This window comes from Neofelis nebulosa, chromosome 7, assembly GCF_028018385.1.
Source record: "Neofelis nebulosa isolate mNeoNeb1 chromosome 7, mNeoNeb1.pri, whole genome shotgun sequence".
NCBI classification, from domain to species: Eukaryota; Metazoa; Chordata; class Mammalia; order Carnivora; family Felidae; genus Neofelis; species Neofelis nebulosa.
The window spans coordinates 6,793,039-6,805,245 of NC_080788.1; the positions used below are offsets into that span (position 1 = coordinate 6,793,039).

Here is a 12,207-nt window from a genome sequence, read left to right on the forward strand (position 1 = left end):
CGAGGGCCCAGGGAGAGGAAGCAGTCATTTTCCAATGGTTCAAAAGGTCACAGGAGACCCCATGGTGAGAACGTGTGTCACCACCCCCTTTCTGGAAAGGTCTACCCCAAAATGTGCACAAAACTGGGTAACTTCATATGGTGCCAAACTCCTAGCCCTTCTCCTGACAGCCCTTAAGTTTCGGCTTCGCCTGACCCCCTCCGCCCCCTCTCTCTGGCCCCCTCCCCTCAGCCATGCTGCTCCCAGCCAGTAGGAAGGGTGGCCGGGCTTGCTGCGCTCCAGTCAGGAGCAGGCACTGACCTCATCATCATCGTCGTCGTCGTCGTCGTCGTCCTCCTCCTCCCGAAGAACCATATCCAGGATGTTTCCTTTGATCTTGAAGTCTCGTGAGGTGCTGAGCTTCATGTGCTGCATCAGGTTCACCTGCAACAGGTTTTCCTACCTATATGACGGGTCCCGCCAGGGCCACCCGGAGGTGCTGCTGCTGTGCCTCCAACAAACCCTTCGGTGCCGACTTGAAGCAAGCATATGCCCACCTGACCTGCTTTTCGATCAGTCCCTAATGTGAGGTTTGCATTCAGGCCATCAGATCACAGAGCAAAGGGCTGTGGTTTCCCCACGCTGTGCCGCTTCTGTGTGCCAGGCCCCCTGGCAGGGTAAATGGAAACACTAGAAGATAATGGAGGATGTTTACCTTGGACTTCTTGGAAAGGTGGATGAGGAATTTTTCATACTGTTCGATGGCAAAGATGAGGTTAGGGATTGGCTTGGTTTCCCGAAGAACTCGGGCCTACAGGGCAAAGAAGAGGAGACCTAAATTTCAGATTCAAGGGCTTTCAGAGTTGTCCTCTGAAACAGTCCGCAGAGCTGCTCTTGGCTTTGCAGGAGAAAGCTAGATCTGCCCTCCAGTCAAATGCAGGATTCCTCATATTCCAGTAATCTAAGATTTCTGCCAGTTCAATCTCCTCGAAGGACCTGGACGCGGATAAAGACAGCAGCAAATCTCTCCATTTACAATTCCTCAGTACCTGTTTTACAGACCGGCTGGAAGAAGGACCATTTGTAGAAATCTGGTTGCTTCCCTGACTTAACACAGTGAGCCCACCAGTGCCTTTGTAGTTTTCACCATTGGGATCAGATTTCTCCCAGTCTGATTTGTAATCTGTGGGTCCTCCCAAATGTACACACATCGATGTGTTCTGTACTTTTTTTTTTTATAAAGCCCACAAGGGAGGACATTGTTTTTTCTTTTTTATCACATTATCTTGGAGATAGCTCTACGTCTGAACATTTCTATATGTGAACATTTAGATTTGTATTTTCTCATGCCTAAGTCGTATCCTACGGTATAAATAGACCATAAGCCTTTTAGCCAGTCCACTTAGTGCATATCTTCCATCTTAGTTTTTCCAGTATCTCACTTTTGCAAATGACACTACTATGACTGTCCTGGACACAGGCCTTTACAGTTTCTACATCCTAAAAGTGGAACTGCTGTAAAGCACAGTGTGGAGATCTCCTGAAATACAGCACTTACTGCCAAACGGCCCCTGAGAGGCCACTACTGTGCACCTGTTCCAGCAGTGTCCGGGAGAACCCTCCTCCTGTCCCCTCACTGACACTGGCATGTCCTTTAGGGGGCATCTTCCACACACATCAGCCCTTCCTAAAACAATTCCTTTCCAATGGGAATCCAAAGCCATTTCCATTTTTAAAGGGCGAGCTTGAGATTTTCTGGCACTTTCTGAATAAAGTATGCAGTTTTTGGTGGAGGAAAAAGATGTTCCACCTGAATATAAATCCTGTGAGCTGAGCAGCACACGTGCACCCACACATTTAGGTAGCAGCATTAATGAGCTCTAGTTCACACCTCTCTCAACTTCCCCATTTTTGTCACACGGTTCAGTGTTTTTTATACTGAGAGTTGTGCAGTTACCACAATAGATCTTAAGACATTTTCACACACACCCCAGAAAAATCCCATGCCTGTTTCACAGCAGCCACCCCCCCACCCCAGACAAGCACTAATCTGCTTTCTGTCTTCTCAGACCTGCCTATCCTGGGCCTGTCACATAAACGGAAGCGTCCAGTATGTGCGGTCTTTCTGTGACTGGCTTCTTTCTCAAGGCTCACAAGTGCTGCTGCGTCAGCCAGTAGTGTGGGCTGCTTACCATGGCTGTGGCAACAGCAGCGGTTTTCCCCTTTTTCTTCTCTCCTGTGTATTTTAGGCTCTGACTCCTCTTGTTCTGAAGAAATAGAAACAAATTCTCTCATTCCTGAAGATTCTTCATGGGAGCTAGCAGGCCAGTGGTCATTTTCGAAGAAGGTGAGGAGAGCAGAATATGGGGACTCTATAGGGGACCACGTCCAGGTGGAGATAACTGACAGCAGATGCTGGAAGAGGGGGAACATTCTGTGATGCTTTACGATCCTCAGATTTTTTTTTTTTTTTTTTAATCGCTGGGAGGTTTACAATCTCCCTCTTAGAACTAGCACATGAAAGTGAGGGCAGGAACGACTGTTCTTGTACCAGACCCACCAAGGGACTGGAGAGGTACAAAGGATGGTTGAAAACAGGGACTGTCAACGATGGCAGTAGGAATAGGGATTTCCCAACTCGGCAGTTGGCTCAAAGGGTTTCCCATGAAGGAGAGGAAGCTGGAGAGGTTGCTCCCAGGGCCTCCGGCCTTCCCACTTCAAGGCAGACACCAGACATGTCCGTGTGCCACGTGGTTACGTGCCTGAGAAGGGTTCAGAGGTCATACGAACACTTTCCTGTGTTGTAAATAATCGCAAAAGGAACCAAAAAGTACAAGATGAGGCAGAAGACGGTCAAGACCTACGTCACAGGTGAGGCACACAAAACATGGGAACCTTTACCTGAAGGGGCGTTGTGTGCCTTCTAGGAAGAAACACACAGGCCTCATGGGACAAGTAAGAGGTTTAAAAACGCAAAGCTGAAAATGGGGAGAATTGTACCACTAGAACCATGTGTGAGAGGCTGGAGTCTTAGTCCCATGGCATGTTCTGGAAATTAAGAAATGATAGGGATTCCAGAGGGGCTGGTATAAAGGTCTATTTTTGGTCCTGGAAGGCAGGGTAGAGAGCGAAGCCCTTTTAAGAAAGTGGCAGGGAAACAGCCATAGATCGAACCCATGTGACCAAGTGGGGAGCGAGGGGTCTTTCTAGAGGTGGTACCCAAGATGGGATCCTGTCCACTGCCCGTTCCTGCTGATTTAGGAAGGGCTGAAATCACAGCCAGAAGAGGCACCATTTAAAGGTACACGTTCCGAGCAGCATGCTTGAGGGTTTTGAATTACTGGTTTGCACCGCTTTCTTCTCATTGCGATCCAAGGCTGTGGGGAAGAGATGAGGATGTGAGAGAATAAACCGCTCTCTGAGAGACGTGGCAAATGCGATGCTGCTTTTTAGAGAAGAGGTGGAATTAATGGAGCCGTACACTTTTGGCCCAGGGTTGCTCATTAAATACATCTCACAGAGAAAAATGTCTGCCTGTGGATCAGCTGACTTGTCAGGCTTTAAGTCAAATACAGATGGGGAAGGGGGAAAACGCCCTGAGAACACATAAATCGGTTTTTGTGTGGGTGGGGGAAATGGGGCAGCAACATATGCAAAACCCTCCAATACTTTACATGACAACAAATATCAGGTGTGATTCTGGAGGAGGGATTGGCAAACTACAGCCCATAGGCCAAGACCAGACCACGGCTTGTTTCTGAAAATGAAGTCTCATTAGAACATAACCAACTGAGCCACCCAGGTGCCCCGAATGTGGGTAAGTGACTGGCTCCCGATTTTGGCTCAGGTTATAATCTCCTGGTTTGTGGGATCGAGCCCTGTGGGAGCATGGAGCCTGCTTGGGATTCTCTCTCTCCCTCCCTCCCTCCCTCTCTGGCACCTATGTGAACAGTTTTGAGCAAGCATGCAGGCGAGGTCCCAGGAGAGGGCCAGAAGAAACAGCTTGGTGAGAGCAGGTCATAAGCTGTGGCCAGACAGAAGACCTGACCCATAGCACGAGCCTGGCACAAAGGCAAGGGGGCAGAGAACCTCAGCTATCGGCACACTATTCAGAACTTTTCTGGCCAAATGCAGATGACAGACTGCTCGGTCACTGATTCACAAGGGGAGGGGAGGAAGCACCCCCAATACCCATAACGAAGCAGTTACCGATGCAAGATGTGCCTGTGCACAATGCAGAGGGAGAAAACAAGTAGGGCTTCACTATGAAAGCAGTCACAGTTCATTGCTTGAACTGACCCGTTAGTGAACATCTGCTGGACTCCTTGAAGATCAGGAACTGCCCTGCAATACTTTGAACTTTAGTGACCAAGTGGCCTCCGAAGACACTGGGTCTTCAGGGCCCCTTTGGGACATTTGGCAATTTCTAGAGACATTTTTGGTTGTCACAACTGGGAGGCTGCTACTGGCATCTGGAAGGTGGAGGCCAGGGATGCTGCTCAATGTCCCAGAATGCATGCAAGAGGCCCCACATCAAGGAATTATCCGGCTCAAGAGAGGCCAATGATGCAGAGCCGGCCAATCCCTGGTGTAAGCCAACAGTTAACAGTGACTCAAGTATTACAAGAACCTGATGGTATCTGCTGCCAAATGACATTTAAAATGTCTCCAAATCTTGAAAGAGCCCATCACTTTAATTTAGAAAGAGAAGAAAGAAAGGGGTCTGAGCAAATGACAGGAACAGCCCATATGCCCTCTGCCTCCTTGAAAGGGCTGCTGTTCCCAAATACACTGCACTGATCTCAGCCCTTTATGTGCTCACTCACACACTAAAGGACGGCTGATGGCATAGATTTAGAATCACCTAGAAATGAACCAAGTCACAGCCCAAGCATGCATATTCCTTCCCTGCTCCAAATGCAAGCATATCACTTTCTCCAAATTAAGTAAGACTTTTTTTTCTTGGTATAAATGAAGACCTCAAGCCTTGGCTTGATCCCAAAGGGGCAGTCACCTTTGGCTTACGGTAAGTAGGGAAGAAACTTCGTATACACTTGGCTCACATGATCAAGCGGTCCCACGGGGACATAGGAAGTCCTTTCTTACTGGAAGATCTATTTTGGTACTGACTCTGAACCACTTACCTGAATGTAAGAAATGAAAGAATAGCATAGGGGAGTCAGATGAGAACCGGACAGTTTTACCTGAAGCAAAAGAGAAGAAAACCAATGTAACTGTAAGAATAAAATGCTTCCCCATTCCTAGGAAAGGAATTTGCAACTCACCAGCTTTTCCATATTTTTTGGAATTCCTCTGGAGCTCTGACACACCTGGAGATACTAACCAAAAATTTCCAGATTTAGTTTACATCCTCTAGCAATGTTCCCAGACACCTCCAGGTGACTCAGTGGGCTAAGGGAGTGGGGCTCACTGCTGACGAGATGGGAAAGAAAACAAGCTACCCTATTCACAGAGAAGCCTAGACACAAGCTCTCCTTTGTCCCCTCCTCAAGACTCCTGAGCCCCCCAGACAACAGGCAATGAAGGGTTTCTGTTTCCGACTTGCTCAGCTTACTACTTTAAAAATCCTTCAGGCTGATGGTCCCTACATCTAAAAAGCAATGACTTTGCTGTTTTTCCTTTAAAAAATGCCAACAGAGGTACCTGGGTGGCTCAGTTGGTTAAGTGTCTGACTTTGGCTCAGGTCATGATCTCACCGTTCGTGAGTTTGAGCCCCATGTTGGGCTCCATGCTGACAGCTCAGAGTCTTAATTGAAGCCTACTTCGGATTCTGTGTCTCCCTCTCTCTCTGCCCCTTCTTCACTCACACTCTGTCTCTCTCTCCTTCAAAAATGAATACAAGCATTAAAAAAAATTTTTCTTTAAACTGCCAATAAAGGGGCAGCTGGGTGGCTCAGTCGGTTGAGGGACCAGACTGACTCCAGCTCGGGTCATGATCTCATGGTTCGTGGGTTTGACTCCCACATCGGGCTCTGTGCTGTTAGCACGGAGCCTGCTTGGATTCTCTGCACAGCACCCCCCCTTGGCCCCTCCCCCGCCTGCACATCCATGCTCTCAAAAATAAACAAACGTTAAAAAAATGCCAACAGAGAGAAGCAGCTTTCAGTATTTCCACTACAGAAGTGTAGGAGCCACACCACATGGCCAGATCCGCACCTTCTCAGAGATGGCCGCACTGCTGTTTGGGGACACCACGTGGGGGTCTACCACCTTTCTTGGATTGTCTACACCTTTCTAAGTATTTCATATGGATCACTGCCAGAATCAAAACTAAGTCAGCCAGTTCCTACCACCTTCCGAATGTTTGCTGAGGACCAAAATATTCCAAGTGCAAGAAAAGAGTTCTCTGTTAACAGATTAAGCATAAGGAGCATTAACTGACACTTAGGGCAGACTATGCCTTGCATTTAAAAAAATTACCTTTCTCCTACCCAAGTACCTGACCTGACCCAAGTACCCGTAAGACATTTAACACCTACTTGTTAATGGAAGGAGAGAAGGAATAAACACCTCTTTAGTGCCCAGACTGGTTTGAAACAGTGTAATTTGTGTCCAATAAGGAATCGGATTGAATTCTCTAGCTATAGTTTAGATTAAGTCTTAGAAGGCATTCGAAGGGGCAGAATTCTCAATTAGGGGTCACATACCTACATGCCAAAAAATAAGAGCCTCTAAAGGAGATTTAGAATTCATGTCATCAACTGTTTCTTCCTGGCCCATTATGGAGACACCTGCCACCTACTGACCAAACCAGAATCAAACCGCGAGTTGCACGGAAATAAACAAAAAGAGCTCTGTAAAGAGGCCTCCACAGCAGTGAGCAGCTGCCGTGGCCTAGTCTTGGGCTGGCTGGGGCAGCACAGTGGGAGTGGCTCTGGTCACCTCTCTGATACTCACATATCTGACAAGTGCTGTGAGGATGGTGTACATTTTGCAAAGGTCCTTTAACAAGATGTCCACACAGCTGCCTGATGGCAGGGCTGTCTGCACCAGCTCGTGGAAAAATGTAAGCAGAGTTCCCAGCTGCATGATGATGGCTTTCTCGATAGGATGATTTGGTAGGGTTGCCTGAGAAGATGCCTCTTCTAAAGGGAAATGAAATTGGCACATTCAGACCCACTGACCTTATTTTCCAGTTTAAGTGAAGGAAGTTTAGAAATCAACTAACCACCATCAAACGGGAAGTCTGTAGGGACAGCGAGCATGTTAATTCATCATGCAGAGTGAATCAGTAGCCATTCTGTCATAAGCCACACTACAGTCTACTTTTTCCATCATGTTGGAAATCCGGCTCAAACCAACAAACGAATCAAGCTGCCCTTTTACACACCAATCTGGATTTTGGTGGACTCTTTTCACTATTCTTGAAACGCCATCCTGAACGCATCTTACCTGATAACATTTCTTGGCTCACTTGTCCCTTAAGCTTGGTGATCAGCCAGTCCACTTCTTCTAGGACTTTCTCAGCCTGACTCAGAACAAGTAACTGTGAAAGCAAAGAATGTCTGGTGTGGCTCACTGGTGGAACACAGCAACCACAGCCACCTGCAGGCGGGGTTACAGGCCTCAGGACACGAGCCACTACAATTTACTCTTCACATGGAATAAAACGGAAGGAACGATAAGACTATTTCCCATGGCTTGGGGATCCACACTTACACAAACAGTAGGAGCAGCTGTTCTCAAATTCACCATCGCAAAGTGATTTGTTTTCTCCATCTCTACATCCTGAGGAGGCAAACACAGGGGAGATACAATGGCAGTAAAGCTGTCCCCCAGTCGCGATCCCCACTCAGGATGCCATAAGCGAAGGCTCGCTACAGTACCTCGTCTATGTCTCCGAGATGCCCATGGATGTCCTGGGACAAGTCACGCAGCAGGATGACAGGACTCTTATACAAAACATGGAGGCTGAAGAGCAAATTCATCAAACCCTTACAAAACGAGGCATCCTCTAAGAGTGGGAAGGAGAGAAAATTGATAATTATAACCCAGTCTTTAGGGGATGGCGTGCCTACCCAGAAACGTGGCTTGCCATGTATGATACCGCAGTGCTGTGCACAGTCCATCCAGGGCAGCTCTTCCACCAAGGCACACTTCTGTCCATGGGCCCAAAGAAGGGAGAGGTTTCCTATCATTAGGCAGTCACTATCGCTGTATAACTAGTACCCGGATCAAGAAACAGAATGTTTCCAGCACCCCAGAAACTCCCCTCCTACCTCACTTGCCCCAGCAAGGAACTGGCTGTCCTGATTTCTACCATCACATCTAGTTTTGTCCGATTTTGAACTTTATGTAAATGGAACCAAGCAGTAAGTACTCTTTAAGTACTCTGGTTTCTTCTGTTCACCATCACGTTTGTGCAATTCCTGCACGTTATGTGTTGGTAGTTTGTGTGCGTGCACACGGCCATTCCTTTATCCACTCCATTGCCGACAGACAAGTGGGTTTGTTTCCGCCTATTAAAATAGCACTGTTGGGGCGCCTGGGTGGCGCAGTCGGTTAAGCGTCCGACTTCAGCCAGGTCACGATCTCGCGGTCCGTGAGTTCGAGCCCCGCGTCAGGCTCTGGGCTGATGGCTCGGAGCCTGGAGCCTGTTTCCGATTCTGTGTCTCCCTCTCTCTCTGCCCCTCCCCCGTTCATGCTCTGTCTCTCTCTGTCCCAAAAATAAAATAAAAAATGTTGAAAAAAAAAAAAAAAAATTTAAAATAGCACTGCTGTGAGGATCCAGGAGTGGGACTGCTGGACTGTAATCAGATACTGCCCAACAGCTTCCCAAGCGGCTACGTCAAACGCAGACCTCCACCAGCGGCGGATGAGAGGGCTGACTGTGCCGCATCCTTACCAGTACTCGGTACTGTGGATCCTTCTCAGTTTGGTTACTCTGGTGACTGTGTAATGAGTACCTTTCCTTCTCAAAATGCAATATATTTGGTAAAGATGATTTTATATAAAGCCTAAAAGGAAACAAGAAAGGAAACTTACCCTGGCTGTTTTCCTTGCAAATCTTGGATGTCCAGGATAACATCTGCACAAACTAGAGATTATTCAGATATTAAAGAAACATGCCAACAGACAAAACAGACCTAGGTGCTGTCAGACTGGAGGAGTCTAGACCTTTCCAAATCTCATCAGCTGCCAAAACATGTGCCTGGATCTAAAGTGATAATCTACTAAGAACAGCATAAAAATAAGTCTAAAATTATTAGAAGAATTAGTGATTCTTCTCTCATAATATAATAAACATATGACTTAATTCTCAGTCTGTGCTCTCATTAAGGACCAAAGGTCCTGAGGTCTGGACTCTTACCCCCCTGAGCTTCCTCTACCCCTACCACCATGGTCGAGGACTAATGCACCCTTTCTCCCCCTTCCCAAAGGCCTCATTCTTTCCACACCTGAGACATCTTTAAGAATATCAGTCTAATGGAGAGATGCAGGAGAATAAGATCCTGGCCATAAAGACAGCAGAATTAGCTTCTAGGAGCCAAGAGGCCAAAGGAGGTCAGAAGGCAGTAGGGGAAAGAAAGGAAGAAGAGGCAAACAACCAGATGCAGTTTTCTTAGATAAGTACAGGAGGCTTAAGGTCTTGGGATAGCAGGGTCCTGAGATGCCAGACACAAACTCAAGCTTGCCTGCTGCTCTGGCAGTTCCCTGAATAGGTTTTCAGCCACAAAGGCATTGGCATTCAGTATACTGAAGTGCAAAATGACCAGGAAAAACTCAAAACTCAAATTTTGATCTGTTGAGGTAAAAAATAAATTGATGCTAATTCTGAAAGATCTCTGTGAACGGGTATAAAAAGGTCCCCAGAATACTGCGGGAAATGTAATAACCTGGATGCAGAACAAGCTTTTGTGTGAAGACAGACAGGGCTGAGAATAAAAAATCTATATTCATATTTGCTACCACAGGAATAAAGCAACTCTTGAAGGATACTTCAGAAACTAAAAAACATTACTTATTTGGGGAAAAGAACAGAACAGGTGGAGGAGGACAGGAGGGAGACCGTTCATTGTGTCTTCTTATAATTTCCGGTTTTCAAATCAAGGACTTTATTACCCACTCAAATTTAAAAATATTTAGAGATTATCTGAAATGATGGGGGTGGGTGGGTGATGATTTTTGAATTAAAGCATTTTTCTGTATACATGGGCCTTTCCAAATCCAATTGATTCCTGCAAATGTCCCCCCTGCCCCACTCCCTGACACTTTCTCTCCTGGTGCTCTATTCGCTGCAGCAGCATCAGACAGTGAAGGGGGTGAGTGGCCTGGCAGCAGGACGACGTGAGGAGCTAGAAAGAGGGACTTGGTACCAGCTAGGAGCTGGACTCGGTACCAGCCAACCTTGCTGAAAAGTCAGCTGCACAATGTGAGCCACCTTCATAATTAGTATGCTTTTATCTTAGAAAAGAGGGAACACCAAGAGCAAGTAAAAACAAGAGAAAAATGTTAAAAGCACCAAAGATAAACAAGGTGTTTTTTGTTTTTTTTTTCCTATAGTGCCTACTGCTGACAAGGGTCAAGGGCAACGGCCAAAAAAAAAAAAAAAATCAGTATGTTCTTGCCCTATATGGCTGCATATAATTATGTTATGGAAGACACAATATGTAGGAAAGGGAACATTTTCCAGATCTTATATTGACTCAGGAGCATAATTAAATATATTATATTATTTAAAAATAAGATTTAAAGAGGACATTTAGAGGTTCCTGGATGGCTCAGTCAGTTAAGTGTCCGACTATTGATTTTGGCTCAGGTCATGATCTCATGGTCATGGGACTGAGCCTCAGGTTGGGCTCCATGCTGAGTGTGGAGCCTGCTTGGCCTCTCTCCCTCTCTCTCTGCCCCTTGCCCTCTCACAAGTGCTCTTTTAAAATAATTAAAAAAAGAGGACATGTAGATATATACAATACAGTTGATCGTCGAACAGTGCAGGCGTTAGGGGCACTGACCCCCTGCATAGTCAAAAATCCACGTAGAGCTTCTGACTCCCCAGAAATGTAACTATGAATAGCCGACTGTTGACCAGAAACCTATGTATTACATCAACGGTCTATTATCGTTTATTTTGTACGTTATATGTATTATACACTATACTTTTGCAATAAAGCTAGAGCAAAGAAAAGCTTATTAAGGAGATCACCAGGAGAAAATGATACATTTATAGTACTGGACTGCACTTCTCAACTGTACTTTGAATCCACATAGTTCAAACCTGTGCTATTCAAGGGTCAACTGTACTCCCTGCCTCTGAGGGATGCATGTTGGGTGGGACTAAGTAGCACTTCTCTCTACCTGAGGGGAGGATGGCTCCAGCAGCTTGGACAAGTTGGAGAGAACAGTGACCAGCAGGAGGGCTTCTTTGCCATTAAAGTCTTCCTCTTGGCTGCTAAGTAAATTCAACAAGGACCTCTGGGAAAGGAAAGCACATGTGGAAAAATCAGCACATATATTCCTATCATGGAGAAGAGTCCTCTAGCCAGAGATTCCTAAGGCTGGGAAAGAAGGGATTCAATGCTACCAAAATTCCAAGAGGACAAAATCTGAAAATAAGCCTGGATCAAACAGGTAGTTTTCTGCCCCGTTATGGACCACAAATCTGAGGGTTCCCCTGAAAACTATGAACTCCTTCTCTAACACCCTGCCCAGGAATGAACAGTGCACCCAACTTTGGGTGGTTCATAACTTCCGGAGGCCCATCCACTGACCTCACGTTTAGACCATGGCCCAAGCCCAGCATTCCACACACCTTCCTTGTTTCCTCTGCCCTGTTCCTCTCTCACCACCCGAAATACTCTCCGTTTTGTCTTCTTTCCTCGCTCAGTGTAAACTCCCCAAGGAGTTTTGTTTCTTTTGTTTTCCTGCTATATTCCCAGCACCTGAAACAGTCCCTGGCACAGAGTAGGAACTTTAATACTGTGGTTAGAAATTAAGGCTTCAAAGGATGCCTGGGTGGCTCAGCTGGTTAAGCGCCAGACTTTGGCTCAGGTCATGATCTTGCGGTTCATGGGTTCAAGCCCCGAGTCAGGCTCTGTGCTGACAGCTGAGCCTGAAGCCTGCTTCAGATTCTGTCTCTCTCTCTCTCTCTCTGTCCCTCCCCCACTCATGCTCTGTCTCTCTCCCCCAAAAATAAAATTAAAAAATAAATAAATAAAAAAAAAACAACTAAGGCTTCAATGTGTGGTCTTTATGCAATATGACAAA

General features: G+C 46.4%; 1 protein-coding gene across 5 annotated transcripts in view; it reads right to left on the reverse strand.

Moving 5' to 3' along the window:
• The window catches only part of FANCI (FA complementation group I), a 105,303-nt gene that overhangs the window by 1,146 nt on the left and 91,950 nt on the right, over positions 1-12,207 (reverse strand). For 4 of the 5 annotated variants that reach the window (XM_058736600.1, XM_058736603.1, XM_058736605.1 and 1 more), the window contains exons 27-37: positions 11,299-11,415; positions 8,986-9,037; positions 7,827-7,954; positions 7,660-7,728; positions 7,393-7,486; positions 6,898-7,085; positions 5,265-5,318; positions 5,124-5,183; positions 2,172-2,246; positions 695-790; positions 301-423 (exon numbers count right to left, since the gene is read on the reverse strand). In XM_058736600.1, the coding sequence (XP_058592583.1) occupies positions 301-423; positions 695-790; positions 2,172-2,246; positions 5,124-5,183; positions 5,265-5,318; positions 6,898-7,085; positions 7,393-7,486; positions 7,660-7,728; positions 7,827-7,954; positions 8,986-9,037; positions 11,299-11,415 (1,056 nt within the window). The remainder of the gene's footprint in view (positions 1-300; positions 424-694; positions 791-2,171; positions 2,247-5,123; positions 5,184-5,264; positions 5,319-6,897; positions 7,086-7,392; positions 7,487-7,659; positions 7,729-7,826; positions 7,955-8,985; positions 9,038-11,298; positions 11,416-12,207) is intronic. The other variant, XM_058736602.1, reaches the window with a different exon arrangement.